The sequence below is a fragment of the Mustela nigripes genome, chromosome 4, assembly GCF_022355385.1.
Source record: "Mustela nigripes isolate SB6536 chromosome 4, MUSNIG.SB6536, whole genome shotgun sequence".
Classification (NCBI taxonomy): Eukaryota; Metazoa; Chordata; class Mammalia; order Carnivora; family Mustelidae; genus Mustela; species Mustela nigripes.
The window spans coordinates 161061723-161087901 of NC_081560.1; the positions used below are offsets into that span (position 1 = coordinate 161061723).

General features: G+C 46.9%; 1 protein-coding gene across 3 annotated transcripts in view; it reads right to left on the bottom strand.

Annotated features, from left to right (window-relative positions):
• The window catches only part of PIK3AP1 (phosphoinositide-3-kinase adaptor protein 1), a 113242-nt gene that overhangs the window by 19620 nt on the left and 67443 nt on the right, over positions 1 to 26179 (bottom strand). For all 3 annotated transcript variants that reach the window (XM_059398241.1, XM_059398243.1, XM_059398242.1), the window contains 5 exons: positions 11876 to 11971; positions 9320 to 9517; positions 8007 to 8072; positions 5982 to 6187; positions 2310 to 2382 (listed from right to left, as the gene is read on the bottom strand). In XM_059398241.1, coding sequence (XP_059254224.1) covers positions 2310 to 2382; positions 5982 to 6187; positions 8007 to 8072; positions 9320 to 9517; positions 11876 to 11971 — 639 coding nt within the window. The remainder of the gene's footprint in view (positions 1 to 2309; positions 2383 to 5981; positions 6188 to 8006; positions 8073 to 9319; positions 9518 to 11875; positions 11972 to 26179) is intronic.

Below are 26179 nucleotides of genomic sequence, written 5' to 3' on the forward strand. Positions count from 1 at the left end.
GCATTCCCCTACCCCACCCCAGATGTCTACCCTGTACTTCCACAAGCACACACAAGCAGCCCTGGGGCTATGCAGTGAATATAACATGGAGCATAGGGTCCAACTTCCAAACTGCCTGAGGCTTTCTCTGGAAACTAGATGACAAGCACCCCTCCCCCAAGGGGCTTCCCCCAGACATGGGAGCTGGCGTATAAATGCCCCCACTTTTTGGCCCCTCCCATGGTGCTGTCCATTGAATCCCAGTGTCTCCTGGGACAAGAAGCTCCAGTCTCCACAGTGGTAACTGCATTTTGCTGGTCCCCTCTCTCTTCCTCTCTCACTTCCCCACTCCCCCTGTGTTCCCCGGGATCATCTCCCACATCAGCTCTTTGCTCTCAAATCCTTGTTGGGGAAGAAAACGTTTTAGAAATGGATCATGGTAATGGTTGCATGATATGGGTGTATTTAACACCACTGAATTGTACATTTAGGATCAAGGATAAATGTTATGTTATGGGTATTTTACCACAATAAAAAACAAAAGCAAGGGGAGCCTGGGTGGCACAGTCAGTTAAGTGTCTGACTCCTGGTTTCGATTCAGGTCCTGATCTCAGATTGTGAGATCAAGCCCCAAGTCGGACTTTGCATGGAGCACAGTCTGCTTGGGGCTCTCTTTTTGTCTTTCCCCACTGTGCTCTCTCTCTCTCAAATAAATAAATAAATCTTTAAAAAAAAAAAAAAAGTGAACATGAAAGGAAATTCTTGGGGCTAATGGGTCGAACATTCTTCCTATGGGGGAATGTGGTCGCCAGTTGTTCCGGTCTAGTGTCAAATTAGATATGGTTTGATTTTCTACTAGTTATGACATTAATCAAAGCCCCTAATGTAAAAGTAAAATACTTAACACCTCCCCCTCAAACCTAGCCAGAGGGTCTTCCTCTTGAAGAGTAGAGGGGAAGGAAAGCGAGGGCATTTAACCATGTTCCTTTGAAAAAATGTAGACCTTGACCATTCTAGTGTAACGACACTGACAGGTATCACTTATTCAGAGCTGATTAGCTTTGGGTGAACTTTGTATAATGTTCCAAAACCCAGGAGTCCAGGACTGGACCCTGGATGGCGAGTCTCAGCTCAGCGCATGCTCCCTGGGGGGACCTGACTGAGAGGACGCCAGCTGCTGTGCAGGTGTGTGGTCCGTAGGGTGTGTCCACGTGACAGGCATCTGCACGAGGCCCCAGCTGTCCCCTAACTTGTTCAATCCTCACAAAACTCTCATGGGGGAGGCATTTTTATTTGTGCCACTTTGTAGATGAGGACTGAGGCTCAGTCGGGGCACTTATCTTGTCTGGTTCCCAGCTAGTTGGGGAAAGCAGCAGCTAGGAACTTGACCCCAACCCTGAATGCCACAAGGCCCACTCTGGTCCCCTTTGACTCTCCACCATGTGTGTGTGTCTTGCTTCCGCGTCTCCATTGTCTGGGTGGTAAAGGTGTGAGAACACCCAGTGGGCTCAGTTTGGACCCCCGCTGCCCAACGCCTGTAATTCCAACACTACAACTCTTGGGACTTCAAACACTCACGTACCACCAAATCACAGCTGTTTTTGAGGCTGCCTCTGTGTCTAAGTATGAAATGTTTCATTTAATTAAGGCTTCTGTCTTTGGGTTTATGCATTCTAGTTTTAAAAAGCACCTCATCCCTTTTTCTACCTAGAACCTATGGTCTGACCTGAAGATTACTATGCAGATCTGCATAGCAATCCCATACTATATGCATGGGATTTTCTCCTTTCTCTGCTCAAAAAACATGTCTTCCTAAATGCCAAGCGGGGAGAGACAGGTGCCTGGGGAGAAAGTTTTATCCTCCTCTTTGAGTGAGAGGACGAGAGATGCAGAGGTTAATCTTTTCATTTCCTTGGTGACATGTCTTATGGGCCAGGTACTAGAGACACAGAATAAACAAGACAGGGGCCCCTGGGTGGCTCAGTTGGTTAAGCATCTGACTCTTGGTTTTGGCTCAGGTCATGATCTCAGGGTCGTGGGATGGAGCTCTGCACCATACTCTGCACTGAGTGTGGAGCCTGCTTAGGACTCTCTCTCCCTCTCCCTCTGTCCTCTCACACCCCACATGCCCTCTTGCAGTGAAAAAAAAAAAAAAAAAGACAAAGCCATTGCCCAAAAGAACCTCAGAGTACAGTGGGATACCCAGAACTGTAAACAGGGTGATAGGCACTGGGCAAGCATTCTGCCCATTCCAGCCACAGCAGAAAGGAGAGTTAGAAACAACAGGTGCCAGCAGACCCCACAATGCAGCAACCCCAAAAGTTACATACCTGCCTGCTTCCCTGATTTTTGCTTCTCCCTTTGTCTTCGGGTGATGCTGTCTCTCAGCCGTTTAAGATTTTCCTGGAAAAAAATTCAGTTCATTTTCAAAGTATATAGGAGAAATAATACCCTCTGGGCATTGAGAGTTTCTTTCAGATTTTATGCTGTTTGCAAGATACATTCCATTGCAATAACATCTCCAACATGCAAATGAGACTGAGTGCATTTGCCATTGGCCCCTAGAGAAACTCAAGTACTCGTAGAAGTTGTGCCTGAAGAGCAGACCCCTTTCCTACAACAAAGAGTCTCCCCTTCGCTCTGGTTCCCACCTTCTTCCCAGCCTTAAAACCCCCTGCCCTCCTCCTTGTAGGCTCCTTTACCAAGCCAGTCCTGTAGTGTTTGGAAATACTCCATGCACCCATCTGTCTCTGAGACCCTTTGAATGTGAAGGGCGATGATTCCTCCCCATCAGTTCATTCCAGGTCTGGGTCAAGGTCCACCTTCTGCCTTAAGGCTCTCCAGACCGCCCCAGGCCTTAGTGACCATAGATGCCACCTGGCCCTGAGATATGCGGCCTGGCCCAGCTCATCTGTGCATGTGTGTGGCCTTGGGGTGTGTGTGTGTGTTGAATCTTCAGAGAGACTGTGCACTCTTAAAGGCCAAGACACCAGGCCTTATAGCTTTCCGAGAGCAGGCAGTCAAGTCTATCAGTCATTGAGCAAAGGTTGAATAGACATGTGAGGGCTGTAATTTGTTGCTATTTTAGTAACAACTACCTCAAAGTATCTGAACATCTGAGAGAAAATGCCCAGGGACTAACATCTAGACATCCAGAAAGGTCCCCTGAAGGAGCCAAAGGAGGCCAGCGTGGGAGGGGTGTTTGGACTGTGACTACAGCTGAGACTAAGCTGGGTCCAGGAAGCAGCAGGGAAACACGGGAAGGTGTGGGCTGGGCACAGCTTTAAGGTCTGACAGAGTGGAGGTGGGAGGAGTCGGCAGCAAGGAGATCCACCACCTAGAGACTATGTGGCAGGCCCCACGAAGGTGCCAGAAGCTGGCACTGGAGGGCATAGGAAGGAAGGAGCCAATGCAAGAGGAAGGACATCACAGAACAAGTCCAAGCAACACATGCAGCTGGCTGGAGACAGGGCAGTGATGGAGAAGAGCCCAAGGGATGGAACGTCTCAACCTCAGAGTCTGGAAGGTAACAGTGAGGTGAACAGAAATGGGGAGCCAGGAAAGGGAAGCAGCCCCAAGGTATGGTTTGTTGCTGGACATGCTGCAAGTCGTGAGCGCCTCAGCAGGACACACCCAGCTGGTGGCTGCACCGGTCCACAGGTGGGACCGGAAAGGGGACACGGACTCAACACCACCTGCACAGAGAAGGACCTGAAGGGAACCTGGGCGGTGCCCACTCACAGGAGGGGAAGTGAAGGAGACAGACAAGTGGACAGAGGCATAGAGGAAAGGGAAGATGGGGGCAGCCCCCAGAACAGTCTTCACAACCACCAGTCCTGGGATGGGGGATGCTCTAGAAATATCCAGAGGCTCTCAAGGGCACAGAGTAGGGTTAGCTCCCACGGGCTGGGATTGCCTGCCATGGCAAATATGAGCCCCCGTTGTCAACCATACCCAAGAGTTCTAGGCACATTCAAGGGACCAGGAGAAGCCTCTTGGATACAGACAGAGACAGCTAACATCTGCTTTGCATTTACTGAGTGCCTGGCATGCTGAGTCCTTTATGTGGTTTACTTTGTCCAATGTTCTCCCTTCACATGTGAGATGGGAAACAGAGGTACGGAAAGGCCGAGGTCATCCAGCCCCGAGTACCAGAACAAGAATGTGACTTGGGCTGCCAGGCCCCGGAACCCTGACTGCTCTTAACTACCATGCTCCGTGGGCCAGGGACTGGCCAGGAGGAAGAAAAACGTTGTTTGCCCAAAGCCAGGCTATTCCCATAGGACCGCAGCTTCCCTGCGTCTCCTAAAAGAGGAGGACCCCGGGTTCCTGTCGGCACTGGAGCACCACCTCACCGTCAGATCTCCAGGAGGAGGGAGGTCGGCCAGCAGAGCAGGGGACCCTCTTTCAGGGAGCACTAAGAAGGCATAAAGTGTAGTGAAGGGAGCATAGACCCTGGTGTGAGAAAGGGCTCCTCTGCTTCACTACTCTCCAAGCCTCAGTTATCTGTAAAATGGGAACAATGGTACTCCTCTTGCAATACATACTATGAGCAACAGAAGAGGTTAGGTCATTCAGTGCTGAGCATTGTCAGTAGACTGTTGGCCCAGCTGGACAAATGCTGCTCGATGACTCACTACTCCCATGCTAGGGAGACAGGACTCCATCTCTGCAGTAGGTGAGTGCTGGCCCCCCAAAAGCAGGTGTGTCAGGTCTTCTGAGGACAGAGGACAGAATATACACCTTCTGGGAAGCACCATGGGGAGATGGAGAGAAAAAGCAACCATTCCGATCCTGCCTTTCCCTCCACTTCCCAGGTGAGGGGTCTTGGACCTGTCCCCTAACGCCCTAGGCACAGCTTCTTCTTTCTAATACGAAAGGGCTGGACCATGGATATGCTTCCTAAGGTCAAGTCTGAGTTCTTCCAATTGCTTTAAATTGTGCATGAAGTACACGTATGGAGTTATATAGATTCTTACAAAAATAACACGAGTCTTGGGTGCCTGGGTGGCTGAGTCGGTTAAGCATCTACCTTCAGCTCAGGTCATGATCTCAGGACCCCTGGATCGATCGAGCCCTGTGTTGGGCTCCCTGCTCAGCAAGGAGTCTGCTTCTCCCTCAGCCTATCGCTCCCCCTGCTCACACGCTCTCAAATAAATAAATAAATAATATTTAAAAAACAAAACAGGAGGGCGCCTGGGTAGCTCAGTGGGTTAAGCCGCTGCCTTTGGCTCAGGTCATGATCTCAGGGTCCTGGGATTGAGTCCCACATCGGGCTCTTTGCTCAGCAGGGAGCCTGCTTCCCTCTCTCACTTTCTCTCTGCCTGCCTCTCTGCCTACTTGTGATCTCTGTCAAATAAATAAATAAAATCTTTAAAAGAACAAAACAGGAGTCTCCTCCAGGAGCCCCATCCTCCAATCCCAGACTCCTGAATGGTCACCCTAGCGATGGCCCTGAGGTACCATCTCCTGACCTCTGGCTCTGCTTTTGTATATGTGCCTACAGAAATACCGTTTGTGTGTGAGCATGCTCTAATGTGGGTGATTTTTGGTCTGTGACTTGTTTTGTTGTCTTAGTTCTATTTCTTGGGAACAGTCCAGCTTCTCTGACTTCAAAGGTGTGACGGTTCTGTGAGAGAGCTGGCACTAGGAGTAGAGAGAAAGGTTCTGAAAAGAAAAAAGGCCAGAAAGCCAAAGTATAGGACCACATGCAGAGGGAAGGGGCAGCTGAAAAATTAGGGTTGACAGGTAAGTCTTTGTTCCTGATCCCTAGACTCACGACAACTGGCAAAGCCATCCAGTTCTCAGCCTGGGGGCCGTGTGGGTACAGATGACAGAGGACAGACATATACACGCATGGATTCACAATGACACTCAAAACACCCATCCTGGGCCTGGCCACAGGGGCTCCATTACAGCAGCACACAAGACAGCGCTGACCCCATCCTCCCCTTTGCCCAGTGATGAAAAGGACCTGAAACCCACCAGACAAAGCCGGTTACCTGCTGGAAGCGGAAGGACTCCGACCGCTTCTTCTGGTTGAGCTGCCACTCTTTGAAGTGGAGCACAGCCTCGTCCACGTTGACGATGCCCAGCTTCACCTGCTCCTGGAGGGTGATCAGCTGCCGCTGGCCTGGTGTTTTCATCCCAGCAAAAGGGTCATATATACTTGACTGAGGCCTGTCCCTCCATGGTCGGATGAGAGGCTCTGCAAAGGATGGCAAAACTCAGGATGACAGCTCCCCGATCAGGGAGGGCAGGCAGGCAAGTGGGGTTAACGAGGCTGGTCACAGGCTCAGGAGGATGCATCTCAAGAGAACGATTCCATGTGGAATGAAGAAGGGGGGCATAGGACAACGAATCAGGGAGGGGGGGAGCAGCTAATGACTTCAAAGCCTGTTATACTAAAGTAGACAAGGCCACAGCATTTTAGGAGGCAGGAACAGCACCCACTGGGCAAGTCAACAGAACCCCCAAACCTGAATGACCAAGAAGCCATTAGCCATTAGCCATTGAGACTAAATTTCTCAGTTTCGACACTATTGACACCTTGGACTGGAGAGTTCTTTGTTGGGGCGGGGGCATCTTATATGCTGTAGGATATAGCCTCATCCCAGGCCATCCCCTCTACCCACTAGAAGCCAACAGCCTCCCCTGCCTCAGCTGTGACAACCAAAAATATCCCAGACATTGCAAGTATCCTCTGAGAGGCAGCACAGTGGTTGAGAACTGCTGCTTTAGACTAAAATCCACTCCCAGAAGAGAAAATACAGGAAATTCAGAGAAGGAGAAAATACAGGAAAGCAGGATGCTCCGGCCCTTTACTTTCCTCCATGCCTCCAAACTGCATGGGCACCATGACTGTGGACCCATGGACATGAAATACCCAAGAAGACTGGAATGTCAATGGAACCAGGATCTATCTCCAGTGTCACCAGGTATAAATTAAGTGGTTCTCCTTGGGTTGTTCCTCTGCCAACCTCTCCTCCACATGACGAAGTCATGGTTCTCTGCTTTGGAGATTCTCAGAAAATATGAAGGCAACCCCTATCTTTCTCCAGCTGTGAGTCCATTAAGTTCCGTGGAGAATGAGTTCCCTGCAGACGTGATCGGGCCACTGGGGCTTATGAGGATGACCTGACATTTTACTGCTCATTTCACACAGGGCTATCTCTGAATCTGAATTTCTCTAGCAGAACCCCCTCTGGACATTGTGATTCAGGAGAGAGCAAGAAGGAAAATGAGAGAGGACTTCAAAGAAGTTCATCTGTCGTTCTTCCCAGCCATTCACTCATCTGTCTATACACACCTACAAACCTTTCTCCCAGACTTGCCTTCTTCGAGGCTGTCTTTAATTGTGATGAAAGGGTGTGGGGAGAAAGCAAAATGCATATGCCCATCAATTCCACTCTCCTGCTACCTAACTCCTTGGGATGCCTTCCAAAGCTTAGATGGTGTCGTGTCTCCTTTTCATAAGAATCCTCGATGGGATAACATGGAGTGTCTCTCTTTAGTACACAGAAGTTAATTAAGAAAAAAAGGAGGGCATATCTCCTCATACTTCCCGAAAAAGTCTTTTGAGGAGGAAAAAAAGGGAAGAAAAATGTTACCCAACCGCAAGCAAAATGTCTCTTAAATAAAAGATGAATGAAAGTGTTGCCTAGCCAGTACAGCTGGTGTAAGTAAATAGCAGGTAAGGCTGTATCCTTAGATAAAGCCTGGGGGCCAAGCCACCCACTTTCATCCTGTTGGCACCAATCTCACTATTTACACTGTTTTGTGTGCTGTCACAGATACATTCTAGTATGTTTGTATTCTCGGTATGATCAATCTGTACGCTATTCTAAGGTGCCCCAATCTCTACTCCTCTCCCCTCACCATCAGTACAGACCATGCAAGGTGTCCCCTGGACCTCTCTGTGTTTCAGGGCTGAGGAGTCGTTACACCTGCGAATTATTGAAACACGAATGCTCTCGCCACCTGGAAGTTCAGGTCATACGAAAGGAAGCTGAGCACATGGGACTTACCTTTCCGGATGCTCTCTGAGGAAACGTAAAAATTCCCAGGCCGCTCTTGACTTTTTTCTGCGAAAACTATGAAATAAAGAATATTCTAGGTAAAAGCCAAATCAGATTTCTTTCTAAGAGGCTTCAAAATATTTTAGATATTTACTGGAAAAATGACCAAAATCTTATGCAAAAATGGAAACGGTGGCTCACATTTTGGGCCACTGTATGCAGTTCTGTAAAACACACCTCCCGTAGGAGGCAGCAAAGGTGCCAAAACTAGAGGGATTATGGAATAAAGGCATCCCAAACAGACAGGATCTTGATGCCAGAAAGACAAAGCCAGCCAGAGGGTATGATGGGTCGTTAAAGAAAAGGGTAACGTGGACAAGAACATGGGCTGGGCCTGGAGCACCTTGAAACTGGAGAATAAAAGGAAGTGCGACTCAAAATCAAAACTGAAAAAAAAATGCAATATTTGAGATAGAAATTACTTGCTGTTTGTCTGAATTTCATATGTAGCTGGTCACCCTGTACCTGAAGCTCTGGTTGAGGGTTACTTTCCCAATTCGTGATCTCCTTTTGTCACACCTCCCACAACTTCTTAATGCTATTAACAAGGGAATGGAGGTCAGGTGCATAGATCTGCCAATTCCTAGCTCTTACAGCATCTGTAATCCTCTCAACACAATTGAGTCTTAAAAGAGAGCGAAACTGACAATGCGTCAGCATCTAACTGGCATCCCGGGGACCACTGTGAAGAAGTCAGACCTGGCTCTCACCAGTTTGTATTAGTGTATGTAGGTAGACAGCCTAGCATAGTGGCTGAAAGCCAGGACTGTGGAATCTCATGTCCTGAGTTCAAATCCTGACTCTGCTACAAGGTAATAGTCACCCCAGTAGGTCTCTGTCTTCCTCAACTGTACAATGGAGATGATAACAGCCTTTACCTAATACATTACTGTAAAGATGAAATGACATGTTCCAGATGGAGTACTCTTGGTAGATTTCAATAAATGTCAACTATTAAAAATTAATAATAGTTTAATAGTTTGAGGAGATAAAAATATACCAGCATTCTTGCCATCTGGAGTAGAGGTCTGTCTTCATACGGCACGTGAATATGTCTGGGAAAGCCAGAAGTGACCCTGACCATGGCCCGTGGGCCAGCTCCAGAATCTGCCCTGAGCTCTAACCCCATCTCCTAGGGCTGGTTAGAGACCATTCAGATAAGCACAGTCTCAGCACAGTGGTTCAGAAGCTAAGAGGATGAGGGGAATTCTCGTCAAGTAGCCCCAAAGAGCCCACTGACCATCACTCCCTGCCACACTTGCCTTTAGAAATGTATGGCTCATTGTCAGGCAGGTGGTGAGTGCTAGGGGCACCGGCCTCAGGCCTGGGCACCGGCACAGGGGGTCTGTTGGCCAGGTCCACAGTAAAGGCCTCATCGTCATCCACCGTGTGATACACATCTTCTTCTGGACCTCCGTGGTGCAGCTCCTGCTCCAAACCGGCCATTCCCATGCTGTTACCTGGAAACACAGAGAAAAGTGCCGGAAAGCAATGACCAAACAAACTGGGTGATTGACAGTCATAAGAACAGAGTGAGTGACCATAACTTATTTGCCCAGTACTGCCCTTCAGCAAAGATCTTCCCCTGTACCGTCTCCTGTATGTGCTACTGAGAACCCCACGCGAAGCAACTGAGAAAACACTGATATCACCATCAATTAAGTGAAAGGGAGTGAGCACTAGGCTCTATCATCTTAATTTTACTGCTGGCATTCAGTTATTCGTCCTACTGGGACTAGAGAAAAGGGAGCATAGCCCCCAAAGCCAAAGGACCCTTGGAACCACCCTCTGGTGCCTGGGCAGCAGCATGAGGGCAGCCAGGAGTTGTCGTCAACAATGGTTCCAGCAATAAAATGACCACAGCAAATGCTTGCTGTGGACTTCTCTGTGCCAAGTGCTGTTCCAAGTATATTACCCGCATTGTCACCTTAGACGGTGGAAGAACTATGATCACTCTTGTTTCGCAATTGAAGAAGCTGGGCCCTTGGGGATTTAAATAATAGGCCCATAGTTACGTAAAGCTAGTTGGCATCCAGGAAAGCTGGCTCCAGAACCTGTCTCAACCTCCATGCTCTATGGGTTTTTTTGCAACCTTTGCCCCCCACTCTGCCATCCATCAATCAGAAAGATGCTTGCCTCTCCCCCTCTGTCCCTGGGGTCCCACAGCCATAAGGTTTTTGCTGCCCACTTCCTGGTGCGATACTCTGTGCTGGGACCCGATTGCAGTGGGTTTGAGAATCTTGGCAGACCCGACCATATGCATCGCCCCTCATCCACGTGAGCTGTGTGACCTCAGGCACCTCATATACCCTCTCTGAGCCTGATTTCCCTCTGAGACCTATTCACAATGTACTGTGAGGACAAAATGAGACAGTAGAGGAAAAGCACCCAGCTCAGTGCCTACACATAGTAGGGGTTCTCCTCTCATTTCCTTCTTCTCCCCAGCACCACACTGCTATCAATAGATCTTTATTAAATGCCTGTTTGAGATACAGAAATGCATAAAGCTTGGGCCTTCTTCCTACAAGATTTCCAATTCAGTGATTTATCAGAAGCTTTTTAGTTGCCTCTTTTCTGAGCTGTGGGGAGACCACTCTTGGCTTCCCTGTGTCCTGGATCCAGAAGACTCATTGACCCGGGGTCCCAACTTATCCAGGGGCTCTGAGTTCTAATGTTCTCCCTTCGAGAAAGTTTCCAACTAGTGGAGAAGTTCCCACCTGTTCATCTTTGAACATCTTGTACAAGGGCATGAAGAAATTCTGGAGAGGCTTGTCTGATGTTAACAAAATGAGGCATCCTGGGGGAGCAGGTGGCTACCCTACTAGTGACAGTGATTCCCAAGGTGCCTGTTCCCTTCTGCTTTTACAGCATGAGAACAGCCATAGACAATAATAAGTGAATGGATATAAAGTGTTCCAATAAAACTTTTTTATAAAAACAGGCAGCTAGCCAGGCTATGGTTTACTTACCACTACTCAGAACTGTTCTTTCCTCTTCACTGTCAAAACTGCTTCTCCCATCCTGAACCACATCCTCTTAGCATCCTGCTTTCTATGCCTACTTCATCAACAGACCCCACTCCCATTAACTGTAAATGATTGGACAGAGTTAAGAAATCAGCAACACAACTGAACACCTTCCCTCTCTGACCTTCCATGATAATAATAATGACAATAACAACAACAATCATAAACCTTCGTTGCTTGCTCTATGCCTAGCCCTGCTCTGAGGCCCCCTAGACAATACATCATTTAATTCTCACAACATTCACCTGAGGACACGGAGGCCCAGAGGAGTTGAAAGTTTATCCAAGGTTTTCCAGCCAGCTGAAGGGGGAACTAAATACAGATCAGAGTTCATGTTCTTAACCATGACGCAAGATAGGCTCAACTTAACAATGTTTGCATCCACTCCTTTGTGTTCTCCACCTTCTCCAGAAAGTTGTCTCCTGAGGGCACTTGATCACATTTCATTCTTCTCTGTGCCCTCTGGTCCAACATCCAGAGCAGTGAGTAGCTCATAGTTAGTAATCAATAAGCTTTAGTCAAATAAAAATAAGCCCATGCATTTTAAAATAGGTCTAGTTGGATGCAGCTTATTACCCACATGAGTGGCTCCGGTGGTATGAACTCCTTCCTGGCCTACTGTGACAGGCTGATGGGCAGCTCACAAGGATGGAGTGCCTTCAATCACGCCATATGCCAGGTACATGGCAGCCCATTCCATGAATGGAGCAACTGTCACATGGAACCAGCCAATGTTCTTACGTTTGCTTCTCTTTCCCTCTTTTTGTTTCCCTGCTCACAGTTGCGAATTACCTTCTAAAAACTTGCGGATCATAGAGTCCTTAGTGGTCCGAGAGAAACCATCTCCAGGGATTGGATTAGATGTACCAGCTTGAAGCATTTCAACATCTATAAGAGAAGGAAACTAAGAGTTTAGATATTGTTCTTTCACATAGGCAAGGAGATTTTACAGATGGATGTACAAGATTCGACGAATCAAGAGATCGTGAACCAAGAGATCCAAGAATTCACAAATCCATCCATCTTCCCACCCACGCATGCATGCGTCCACCCATCTGTCCAACGATCTATCTACTTAGTAAGAACCCCCTGTGAGTGTGAGGTATAGAGGAGAGCAACATTCACAACTGTCAGGCCCTTTCCTAGACCACAGGACTCAAAAGGTATAGATATTATGCTCGTCTTCATTTGAAACAAAGGGCTTAATTTTTTTTTTAAGATTTTATTTATTTATTTGACAGACAGAGATCACAAGTAGGCAGAGAAGCAGGCAGAGAGAGGAGGAAGCAGGCTCCCTGCAGAGCAGAAAGCTCGATGCGGGGCTTGATCCCAGGACCCTGGGATCACAACCCGAGCTGAAGGCAGAGGCTTAACTCACTGAGCCAACCAGGCGCCCCTGGGCTTAATTTTTAAATGGATAATATAGCATTGTTTATAACAACCAAACACCAATGGGAAGCAGAAGTAACAAAGAACAGATAAAACTGGTTTACTCAAACAATGGAACTGTATGCAACAATTAAAAAGAAGATGTTGGAGCCACTCCTAGCACCGTAGTGCCATCTCAACAGCATAGCAGAAGAATTCTATTTCTAGGTCACCCAGGGACATGATTATTTATAAGGAGGAAACACACGGATCTTTAGTTTTCATTATTAAACAAGAACCCACAAAGACCAAAACTGTGTATGAAAACCATTCAGGTCTCACAGTAGCTTTCTACTATAACCCAAATAACCAACAGGGCCTATTACTTTATGACTCTGAAGTATCTGAAGTATGCTTTTGGGGAGCAAAATTTCAGCCTTATATTAAAAGTAGAGCCTTGATATTGTCAAAGATTGCACTTTCACTGAGTCATATCACTGAGTCATATCACACAATGAGGACTTAGGCAAAATATGTAGACTGAAGTTGAAATAGTAAACTTGGAGAAAAAATGGTTTGAATTTAATCAATATACATAGATATGCCATTTGCTTACCACTTTGATCTTTGGGGACCAGCTAAATAAAATCTGGTGGTTGTATGAAGACTTCAAAGCAACTATTTATGTCACATTTCCCAAGAACAGTCCCTGAAAAGAGGTCCTGGTCATGAAGTAATGTTAAGGATGATAAATGTCATATGACATAATCCTTGTTTTGAAACAAAATATTTATTTTTTTTTTTTTAGATTTTTTTTTTCATGACAGAGAGAGAGAGAGCAGAGGCAGAGGCAGAGGGAAAAGCAGGCTCCCCACAGAGCAGGGAGCCTGATGTGGGACTCAATTCCAGAACCCCAGGACCATGACCTGAGTGGAAGGCAGATGCTCAACTGACTGAGCCACCCAGGTGTCCCGAAACAAAATATTTGTATATTCCTAGGAAAAAAGACTAGAAAGGAATATGCCAAAATGCATATAGTGGCTATTTCTGAAGTAGTATAGATTATGGACATTTTATTTTCTATTTTATACATACCTTTGTCTTCCAAATTATCTATGGTGGCTTTTGGAGCTTTCATAAATGAGAAAAACTTTATTAACACTTTTTTTTTAAAGATCCAGATAATTAAATCAAATATATACAATTAGATTTTCGAAGCAAAAATAATTTCAGGTTATTAAAAAAATAAATTGTGGCTCACCTGTCAATTATCAGATTAACTGATTTTTTTAATTATAAAAAATGACAGATTTTAAACTTTCTAGGGACCAGACATTACATTATTACATATCACAGCTCTTAGTTTCATACTTCTGTGATAATCAAAATATAAATTATATGACCATAAAAAAACATAAAATTGAATGAAAAATCTGCAGACTGGTGTTTTCAGTATGATATGGTTTATATAAAGTTTTAAGGCCTATAAAACAATACATGCTGGGAAGGATAAACATTGAATTCATGGTAATGGTTACCTCTGGAGAGGGAAGGAAGAAAATTAGACTCCAGAGGGGGTTCGGGGCAGGCTATGATATGTAATTTTTTAAAACTCTGAGACAAAAAGAAAGAAAGGAAGAAATACTCTTGATAGATCAGAATCTTTAACAAATAAAACATTTTAGAAAATCAATATAGTAACTATTGCCTCCAAGAAAGGGAGAATAAGATTCTATTTTTGTATTTGCTTATATATGCAAAAAGCAGCTCTAGAAGTAGATGGAAAAAATTAAGATCAGCGGTTTCCCAGAACTCAAAAGATTAGGGACAAGGACTGGAGAAGGATTTTTCACCATTCACCCTTTTAGAGTTGAGTTTTTTAATCTACTGAAAAAAATTGGATAAAGAAATAAAGTACTTGGGTCATGTTTATGTTACCTTAAATGTTATGCAAAAAAAGAAGAAGAAAAACCAATTACTTTTTTCTACCTTTTCGGTTTATTGTTTCCTGACACGGCGGAGACATCACATGGGCTGTAATGGACCTTGACACTCTCTAGTCCAAAGCTCTGCAGTTCCAAGTAAGGAAACTCTCCTGTCACCACTGAGTTCTATAACGTAAGCCACAGAGACATCAGGGTGATGGAACTGATTCTGAAACATACCTGGAGGTGTTTTAATTTTAGAACTTAAGTTTGTGGTAAGAACTGACACATAATTCACTTTTTAAAAAAATACAAGGCCAAAGGCGCCCAGGTGGCTCAGTCAGTTAAGTATCTGCCTTCGACTCAGCTCATGGACCCCAGGATCCCTGGATTGAGCTCCGCATCAGGATCCCTGCTCAGCGGGGGAGCCTGCTTCTCCCTCTCCCCTTGTTCCTCATCCTCTGCACATGCTCTCTCTCTGTCAAATAAATAAGTAAAAATCTTTTTTTTTAAAGATTTTTTTAATTTATTTGACAGATAGAGATCACAAGTAGGCAGAGAGGCAGGCAGAGAGAGAGGCAAAAGCAAGGCTCCCTGATGAGCAGAGAGCCCTATGGGGGTGGGGGGCTCATCCCAGGAGGCTGAGATCATGACCTGAGCCGAAGGCAGAGGCTTTAACCCACTGAGCCACCCAGGTGCCCCAATAAGTAAAAATCTTAAAAAAAAAAAAAAATTCATAAGGGGGGCCTGGGTGGCTCATTCAGTTAAGTGCCTGCCTTCGGCTCAGGTCATGATCTCAGGGTCTTGGGACGGAGCCCCGCATTGGGCTCCCTGCTCAGCAGAGAGCCTGCTTCTCCCTCTCCTTTATCTGCCACCCTGCCTACTTGTGTGCTCTCTATCTCTCTGTCAGATAAATAAATAAATAATCTTAAAAAAAAATTCGAGTCCAGATAATTTTACTTATTTGAAATTTGCTGTTCAACTCACTGAACTGTGGTTTTATTTCCCCCATGGAATTAGAAAGGTGGGACGAAAGGTGTATGCCAAAGACACTGTGTTACTCTGCCTCTAAACACCCCTACCCCAAACCGCACCCTCCTAGCCACCTGACCCTGACCCAGCCTACTTTTGAAACTCCTCATTCACACAGCAATAAAACACAGAGGAATCCATCCCAAAGTAAAGATTTGCTTGGATCAGACACCCTAGAGATGAGGGGAGGGAGAAATTCCGCAGGCCTGGTGCTGCACCCTCTAGGAAATCACAGCCCCCTCAGACTCCAGCATCTCCAAAAACCTGGGTAAAGCAGCACCAGGACAATTTCTTTTCTTTCTTTTTTCTCTAAATTCAACTAATTAACATGTATTATTAATCTCAGAGGTAGAGGTCAGTGATTCATCAGTTGCATACAACACCCAGTGCTCATTACATCACGTGCCCTCCTTAATGTCTGTCACCCAGTTACTCTCCCCTCCAGCAACCTTCAGGTTTTTTTCCCCATAGTTAAGAGTCTCTTATACTTTGTCTCCTTCTTTGTTTTTATCTTATTTTATTTTTCCCTTCCTTCCCCTATGATCCTCTGTTTCGTTTCTTAAACCCCACAGTCAAGGACCAGGACAATTTCAATCACCAATAACCAAACCCCCAGGCTGGCAACACCAGAGTGTAAGCTTCACAACCAACCATTCCCCTTGACAATGGTAACACAGTCACCCAACAGCCTAGCTATTTTTACTAACAAAGTTCAATTTGAGAACTGATTTCTACATCCAAGAGGTCGATGCACAATTAAAGAAGCTACAAAGAGTCTTAGAAAAATAAAATGTGGAAGAAACTGGCTGCAGCATGACCAGGCCTGGCTGGACCTGGTGTGCTAATGTCACAAGGGTACAGGCTTCTGCCCCCAGTATGATGACCCCCATCCTAATATGCTGGGGGTTTTGTGGATGAAAGCATTAAAAAGGAAAAAACAATGAGTACTATTAATAAAACATATCAACATCAAGATCCCTTGATACAATGCACTGAGGAGGACACAACACCATTTCTATGGTATTCTTCCAAAAATTTACAACCTCAGTGTACTCACAGAAAACAGGTAACCAACCCAAACCGAGGGGCAGTCTACAAAATAAATGATTAGCATTCAAGACAAAGAATGACTGAGGGACACTTACACATTGGAGGAGACTAAGGAGAAATAAACACATGCGTTGGGAGATGTTCTGTAGTCTCAGCATCTGAGATCCCATCAGCGTCTAGCATCCCTCCTACAGGGCAGGGAAAACTAGTATGACGTGAACAAGGCCTAGAGGTCTGTTGGTGGTACTGCACCAACACTGATCTGGTTTTAGTAGTTACATTGCGGTTATACAAGAGCTAGTATCTGGAAAACCTGGATGAAAGGGATACAGGAACACTGGCATTTCTGCAATTTCTAAGTCTAAAAATAGTTAAAAATAAAAAGGGCTTCTTTAAAAAAAAGGGGAGGGGAGAAAGAAGAGGAGGGGAGGAGATTTGAAAAGCAGAGGAGGAAATGCAATGGGAAAACTAAAGAAGCACGGCCCCCAGGGATGACCTACATTGACCCTTTCCTGTTCACCTATGGACTATGTCACCTTCCAGAGACACCTGTGAGCCATGCACATTGGGTACTGTGACCCAGGTGGAGCTAAATGGGCCACCCGTGACAGATCTTTTTCCTTTGTAATCACACCTTAACTAGACCTGCTAAATATAAGTCCTGTGACCTTACTAGAGTCATTTCTTCTCCCTGAGCCATGCTGGAAGGGTGAGGAGAGGCTTGGACACTAGGGTCAAAATGCAAGGCTCCAATTTTGATTCTTCCACTCCTGGACAAAGGACTAAGACACCCACCAGTCTGACACCAAGCAGACTTCTTAGATCCATCTGTTGGTTCAGTCTCCCAAGATGACCAGGGGCCATGGTGGCACCAATCTAGTCAGGAGGACGCAGGACACAGGCCAGCAGGTCGGCGCCAGGCAGCATTCCTTCTCGAGGGCAGTTGCCAGTCCAGGAGTTCGTGGGCAAGGAGAGGAGATCCGGGTCAGGCAGGTGGAGGGGCCACCCTAGTGAAAAGCCTCCCAGCCCACAGGAGTGACATTACTCATGGCCACTCCCCAGGCAGCCTTCCAGGGTCTCCACGAGCAGGCCAGAGTCACTGCTCTCAGGGAAGCCCAAAGTATGCCATCCCTTCCGGGTCCTCATAGTGCACACATAGCTCCTCCCAGTTCCAGATGCAATTTACCAACCAATTAGGGGTCACTTTTATCATAAGCAATGTTGCCTAGAAACATAGTTGACATTTGGCTCTTATCACGTTTCCAGGGTAACAGAGCTGGAAAGTCAAGCGAAGGTCAAATTCTCGAACAGAAGGGGAAATGATAGCTGTTACATTAACACTTTGCCCATGATTTTCTTGGGTCAAGTTCTTTAAATCCTCTCAGCTTCTCTCTTCCTGTCTGTAAAACGGTGATAAGAGTAGTACGTATCTCATAGATTTGCCATGAGTATTACGTGAGAAGGCGGCCAAATGCTTAGCACAGTGCCTAGCCTAGAGAAAAGTGCTAAGTAAGGCAAGCAGTTATTACTACTACTATTATTACTGTTGTCTTTATTATTAAATTCCATTCCCAGGCTAATGTCCTAAGCAGAGAACAGTTTATGCTCAATTTATGCTTCTTCTTTTTTCTTTTTAAAAAAGATTTATTGCTTTATGTTGCAGGGGAGGGGCAGAGGGAGTGGGAAAAAGAGTCTTAAGCAGACTCCCCACTGAGTGCAGAGCCTGATGCAGGACTCAGTCTCACAACCCTGAGATCACAACCTGAGCCAAAACCAAGAGGTGGATGCTTAACCAACTGTGCCTCCCAGGTGCCCCTATATTTATTCTTCACAGTAACTTTGTTTGAAGTCAAATCTCCATCAGAGTAATAAATGCTTAAATTCAGTAATATCTGAATTTCCACACATATTCTCAAATATCATATGTATTACATTTCCTAGAGAAGAATTACATCTATTACACCCATAAAACATTTTTCTATTTGAATATACTTAGAGCATAGGGGAAATCTTAAGATAACAAATGCCAATGTTTTGTAATAGATTTATGTGTGGAAATCTGACTCACACACAAGGCTTGCCGGGCATTTTCTGGACCCTGGCTCTGGAACATCAAGTCCGAGACGGACAGAGCTGCAGGCCTCTCTCCTCCTTTGCCAAGGCTCTGCCCATGCAGTCCAGACCTGAGCTGGAGGTCCCGTGCCCATTTATCCTGTGCTTTCCTGAGGCCCATCATGTTCTTTATTTGTGGGCTCAGCAATGAACATGGAAATTCTAGTAGCTCTTCAGTGCCTTCTGGTTCCATCCTATGCTGCCAGGATGGTAGTAGAGGCTGATCTTAAAGCCAGAGGCTAAACCAGAGGCATGGCCAGAAGAATAGGACGGGTGCAGGGTGCAGGAGGGTGGTTTTAAGACACAGGAGAAAGCCTGGGTATCCCCAGTCAAGACCCTGACAAGGGCTGGAGCCAAGGGAATCATCCACACTCAGGAGACCATCATAAGTCAGAGGAGAGCAGCAACTGAAGCCAGACAAGCAACAGAGGTGAGGACACTATTGACTGAGTGACCAAGGCAGGTCGGCATCACAGTCAGAGGTGGTGGTTACCTGCATGGACGCTGGTATCCAAGAGAACCAGGCTCAAGGCCCGGCTCTGACTCTTACTAGCTCTGTGTTCTTGGGCAAGATACTTGAGATCACACAGCTGTATATGTCTGTAAAGTGGGGATAAAGAATGCTGCTACCCACCACATAGGAAAAATGTAGGGGCTGAGGGAGACAAAGCTTATGAAATATTTAGCAACAGTGCGAGGCACTAAATATTAATGGATGCCATTATTATATTGAGGCAGCTAGTGTACTAGTTTTCTGTTGTTGCTATAAAAAATTCACCACAAACACAGTGGCTGAGAAGAGCATAAATTTATTACCTTATAGTTCTGTAGTTTGAAAATCTGAAATGGGTCTCACTGGGCTGAAACCAACGTTTTGAGAAGACTGCCATCTTTTCCAGGAGCTCTAGGGGAGGACCTGCCTCCTTGCCCCTTCCAGCATCCAGAGGCTGCCTCTCTCTATTCCTCAGCTCGAGGCTCTCTTCCTCTACTCTTGAGGCCAGCAGTGCCAGGCAGCACACTTATCTGGACTGAGTTGTTCTCGTGGCACCATCTGTGGTCTGTTTGCTGCTTCCTTCTTTCACTTCTAAGGACCCCTGTGACTACTGTGAGCCCACCCCCCATCATTCAGGACATTCCCTTTATGTCAAGGCCAGCTGAGTAGCAACCTTAATCCCAGCTGCAACTTTCCTCCTCCTCCGCCAGGTCTTCTAGCCCATTCATAGATTCAGGGGCTCTCACTCTGCCTACCACAGATGGAACCAAGGATCAGCATAAGTTTCCTGCCCCAAATTTCCTCCCCATATGAGGCTGCCAAGGGCAATACAACCCAGGGATTAGGGCCACCTCAAGCAAGTCCATCATGGCCACATGGGGACTCAGCAGCCCTGGCCAGACGTAGGCATTGCACACTGCCTCAAATGAAGTTACCTAAAAATGACTTTCGTTCTGCTTATATTTTAAGTAAAATGATTCTTTTGATACTGGATTGAACATAAGTGTCCTTGAGTTAGACCAAGAACAGCAAATACATACATTGGCCTCCGATTCCATACACTCAAGGCAAACACTCAGCAGTCATGGCATTCTTTCTGGTCTCAGGATCCTCAGCCCAGCCCCTCAGGCACTTGATACCAACAAACAGACACTGGCACATGAAATTATTTTTCAGGCACTATTTGCCATATCTGTATTAGGGAGTAAGTCCTAGTAATAATAGACCCTACCTTTGTAATAATAAAGAAAGTGTCCAGTTGTTGGAAGTTCGTGAGTACTGAGACTCTCTCCAACTCTAAAGGTGACAACCCCTTGTGCACATACAAATCAGGCATATAGTGAGGGCCACATGATTGACTGAGATATACCCTAAATTCCTCAGGTGAAGACCTGCAAGTGTGGTTCCAGACAAAAAACATTTTGTAAAGGAATCCTCCATTTCTGGATGCTCAAGGTTTGTATTTCCGATTCCAAGCACTTAACCATCACCACCTGTCCGTTAAAAATAAACTAAAAAGCCCAGAAACATGCTGGTCTAAGGAGAAAGGACAAAGTTCTTTCACTTCAGCAGAGACAGAAGGAAAAAGATACACATATAACAAGGAGATGAAGGGGCCAAAGTCCCCGGGGAAGAGCCAGCAGCATTATTACGCTGTACCTCATTTGGCACAATCAGAAAGGAGTGATGGCAGTCAGGAAGAGCCCATGCCTGGGAAGAAAAGAGCTTGAACAGATGAGAGAAAGCTTAGGCAGGTGTTTAATTAAGGAATGAGTTGAGAGCAATAATGAATTTTCAAGGAAGCCCATAGGATACTCCTCAGGGGACATAAATCTAGATCATTTAGCTGCAGTGGAAACTCATCCAGATTTTGTGTTGTTAATTTAATATAAAACCCAATCAGTATCTACTATAGTAAAATGTCAGATGCCGAGAGGCCATTCTCCTGGAAAGGCTCTCAAAGCGTGAAGGCAGGCCAAGAGAATTATCTTTTCACCCAGTATTTTTATAGCCAAAAAAGAGCCTTAGGGCAAGAAGCAGGCTGGGAAAGCATTCGACAAACCTGGCTGGTTCTACCAGCCAGGAGGGGGATAACGTGCTTTCATGGGCGACATCGGCAAGGCCATCCAACTTCCCCACACCCTGACGGAGAAGTGATGGGAGGGAGAGAGACAGGGAGAGGGAGTGGCGGTCACACACACCGGGGAGAGAGAGACAGAGAGGGAGACAGACACAGAGGGAAGGGAAAGAGCAATCTGAAATGACGGGCTAAGGAGGCATGGGTCACGACGCAGGAGGAGCTGGGGACGGACAGGCTAGGAGAAACAAGAAGTCGGGAGGATATCTTATGCAGTCGAGTGCCTCCGTACAGCACTCTGTGTCAGCCCACAGACCCTCCGCTGGGCAGGAATCCACCCACGAGCAGAGTTCGCGGTGGGCATGCAGGGGTGCGGGGGGGCGCTCCACGACTTGCTAAGTCACACACCCTCCTCCCCTCACTCCCCACATCCGTAGCTGCCCCCTCGGGCCACCGCGGGGGGTTTGCAGTTCTAGATTTAGCATCGTGGTGCTTTTGTTTCATGCCCGGCTCTCTGCTAGAAGGACAGCTCTGGGAGGCAGGGATCATGCCGGCTTGTTTACTGACTCCCCATCACCCCGCACAGTGGCTGAAACACACGAGAGGTTTGAGAAATACTGCCGAAGGAATGACCGTGCAAAGGGACAAATTAGGGAGGGACAAACACGTGAATATGGACAGGGAGGTGTCCGGGCTGCAATCCAGGCAGCGGGAACAGCACGAGGAGATGAGAGGAGCCAGGGTAGGAGAGGGCAGCCGGGAGGGGCGGCTCCCACACGACACGTCCTGCACTCAGGCCGTCTACTAGGTGTCTCGCCACCACCTTTCAGGAAAGTCTTTGCACTGGAAGGTCAGCAAAACCACTCCACCCCACAAAACCCAAGAGGACTTTCTATTTTCCAGAGCTCTCGCACATCACTGTGGATGATGCGGGCTTCCTAACTGAGGTGGGAGGCGGTAACCAGAGAAGCAGGTCCAGAACCAGAGTGCGAAGCCATCTGCTTGCCGTGCCCCCAGGAGAGTGTGACCCATGGCTCTCCAGGTCCGGAGGGGAGCAGGGTCACTGCTGGTGGTGGAGATTTTATCTTATTAGCTTTTAACACAGTCAGTCCCGCGTGCCTTCACCAAGGGCCTACAACCTCGACACAGTTCTCGCACACCGGGAGGAAGAGAAGCATCAGAACTCAGCCAGTGCCTTCAGCCTCCCTGGGCCCCACTGGGTTGGGGTCAGCCTTCATTTCTATTTAGCATCTGAATACACTTACCTCTAACAAGGAGATTTATTTCTTATATAGTAAAGTTAGGAAGCTGATGGTTTAAATCTGTCTTGAACAAAAAATTCTCCAGAGAACCGGGAGAGAAGTTGAAGGTCTGGTAACAAAGACCGGGAGCTACCACCTGGTGGCAGCATAGCTAAACTAAAGACAGCGAGCGTCAAGGGTGTGAGTGTGTGGGTGTGCATGCTTGTGCACGCGTGTGTATACGCCCCTGCAAGTTCAAAGGAAGGAGAGCCTGGAGCGGAACCACAAAATCTCAGTGTCAGAAGCCAACAGCATGCCCACACCCCGCTTCATTCAACAAGGGCCTTTCCCTCCCAACCTTCCTACTTAGTGCTTGTGGGGACCTCATTCCTACCCCTTTTCCAAAACTCAAGGCAGAAAAGAGGCAGATTTATCCTGACACCACTGGGTGACCTCCAAAGAAGCAGTAAAGAGCTCACCTGAAACCTGCCCTCCGTAATGCTCGTCCTGGGAACAAATGCAGGAATGAACATAGCCTACACTCCTTACTACATTTACTTTCAGCCTCTAGGGTTCAGTGGTAGCGAAGGTGGGACATTGATCAACATGGCTCTTAGGACATTTAGAAAGAGCTCCTGTCTAAGTGTCTCTCCCAGGGCTGGAAAATGCAGATCTTAGGAGGGTAGGCCAGGAGAGTCCTCTATTCCTCCGGGGCAGCAGACAGACTTGTCCCCGGGAATGTGCAGACCCAGATTCTTGACCCAGTTTTCCCTCAGTGGGACTGGCACAAGCTTCTGCATTTTGGAGCCTTAGTTTTCTTCCCTGTGAAATAGAGCTAATTCTATCCACCAAGTCCGAGGATGCTTGGACAAAATAACAGATGAGATGAAAGCAGTCTGCTTACTGGAAAGGCCTGGCAGATGTTGCAAGCTATTACTGTGCCCGGTGGTGTTGCAAATACTTGTCTGAGATTAATCAGTTTGTCCCGCATTTTAATGAACTAGACTGCCTTCTCTCCTGGAGGGTCACGGGTAATAAAAGGAACAGTTCCTCCCCAGGTCCAAGTTGCTGCTCCTCCTGGGCCAATAGGTAAGTGGTCCTTACCAAGATTAAACCACAGAGAGAGAAACATAAACCGAATCAGGTCTAGCATCAGAAAATTCAGAGTTTATACGATCTGGCAAATGAAAAATTCAGTGATCTTCTTTTCCCCAGCCACAAAGCAACCAAATTCTGTAGCCTGCCTATTGGTGGTCTCCTTCTAGCTCCAGGGCAAGTAGAACCCCCCAACCCCCTGTAACTTTACATGTCACCAACAGCCACAAACCAGGCTCTCTCCCTAGTCCCCTGCTGCCCTGGGGAGAGCTGGAGAGGTTCACTGCCCTTGCTGTGGCTGCCTTTAGCAAAACCCGCAGCTTTCACGGGGCTGGAGTGTCCAGGGGGAAAACAAGTGTTAAGCCTCTGTGTCAACATAAAACAGGTAGTGAAGTGGGGGCATTCTTTAACTTTTCAACTGCCCCACAGTAAGGACACAAGGCAGAAATGTTGATACACAATCTTGGGCCTCCCAAGTAGGTACTGACTGTCCTTCAAATGTTCTTTTGTGAATGGGTCTCTGGTCCAGATTGGAAAGTATATTGGCCCTTCTCATCACCCCAACACCTGGAAGTGGCAAGCAGCTAAAACACAGGAGATGCTCCAGAAATGCTTGTTGGAGAGACAGATAGAAGTCAAGTGCTGAGATCACCACAGGCCACTTGGTGAGCTAACCTCACGGCCGGGGCTATAGTGGCTAGATGACTTCTTCAGAAGAAACCAGGACTAACACTTATGGCATTTGATGGAGACTTCTGACCAAGAATAAAGAATATGGCCCTAGAGACAGAGATCTGAGCTCAAAGGTGAGCTCTGTCACTTAGCCACTGAGAGACCCTGGGACTGTTGTTCAACCTCTTTGTGCTGCAGTTTTCTCATTTATAAAGGGCAGGTTCATCAAAGCATTCTTTTTTTTTTTTTTAAGATTTTATTTATTTATTTGAGAGAGAGACAGTGAGAGAGAGCATGAGCGAGGAGAAGGTCAGAGGGAGAAGCAGACTCCCAATGGAGCTGGGAGCCCGATGCAGGACTCGATCCCGGGACTCCAGGATCATGACCTGAGCCGAAGGCAGTCGTCCAACCAACTGAGCCACCCAGGCGCCCCTCATCAAAGCATTCTTATGTGGCTTAAAAGATTCAGTGAGATAGAGGATGTGGATGGGGGGATGATGCCCTCTCTCCTCACCGCCCCGCCCCCCCGCCCCGGGCAGGTGGTGGCTCATCCAGGAAGAGCTTCTACCATCATGTCCAGTCCTCCCCATCAGGTGCAGGAAGGGAGCCTCTACCGAGCTTTCCCGCATTCTCCCCACTCTTCAAGAGGCAGCCAGTTGAACTAGCAAGCACCTCACAATGACTGGACCACAGCTTCCAGGTGCTGGGGCTGCCACGTCAAGGGCCCTGCTGGTGTCGGGATCTGCCTCTGGCCACACCCCTCCACTCCAAGGCAGCTTCTTGGCACCTGCTCTTCCATTCATGGGTGGGAAACACAAGCCCACCCCCCTTCCCGTGCACCCAGAGCCCCTCCATCTTCTTCTCAGCTGAAAGCTGGCAATACTCGATCCAGACTGTCCTAGAAAGCCCTGTCAATAAAGCTGATACACTGATGGGTATTTGTCTCGCCTTTCTTGAATCTGTTGAATAGCCCAGAGGGAAGGAAGCCTAAGTTTTAGGCCGTGTTTCAGAGTGCTTAGCGTTTCATAGCAAATGGTAGTGACATATAAAGAAGGTTCTTTGAGGGCCCATGGCAGGTCCTCCTGCTCCAACACTGTGCACTGAAGTCCAACATTATTTAGACCAGTGGTTCTGAAGGGCAGCGGCACTGCCCTCTAGGGGAGGCTTGGAAAATCTAAGAAGGGGTTTTAGGTTGTCACCAAGATGGAGGGAGGGATAGCTCAGAAGTTCCCCTTATCCTTCGAGGGGGCTACATGCTAAGCCCCCCCAGCAGATGCCTGAAACCACAGATACTACCAAGCCCTACATACGCTGTATTTTTTCCTATACGCACATACTTATGATGAAGTTCCTAATTTATAACTAGGCACATTAGGAGATGAATAATAACTAAGAATAAAATAGAACAACTCTAACAATATGCTGCAACAAAAGGTTTATGGAAAAAAAGTTTATATGAACCTAGTTTCTCTCTGTCTCAAAATATTTTATTGTATTTACCCTTCTTATGATGACAGAAGATGATAAAACACTGACATATGAGATAAATGACGTAGGCATTGTGACATACCATTAAGCTAGCACTGACCTTCCGAAGATGGGTCAGAGGGAGGATCCTCGGCTTGTGGGCCAGCTGTCCATGGGAAGGTGAGACCTTAGCTAAGGGGAGACTACATACCGGCATTTAGCAGAAGCAGAAGAGACGCAGACACTCTGCCCATGGAAGGCACTGTACTAGACTATGAAGTGTTTTGTGCCCCTCGTGACTTCTAAGGATTTCCCTAGCCATACATATAGGTTAAAAAAAACTGCCTAGAGGCGCCTGGGTGGCTCAGTGGGTTAAAGCCTCTGCCTTCGGCTCAGGTCATGATCCCAGGGTCCTGGGATCGAGCCCTGCATCGGGCTGTCTGCTCCGCGGAGAGCCTGCTTCCTCCTCTCTCTCTTTCTGCCTGCCTCTCTGCCTACTTGTGATCTCTGTCTATCAAATAAATAAATAAATAAAATCTTTTTTTAAAAAAAACTGCTTATGAT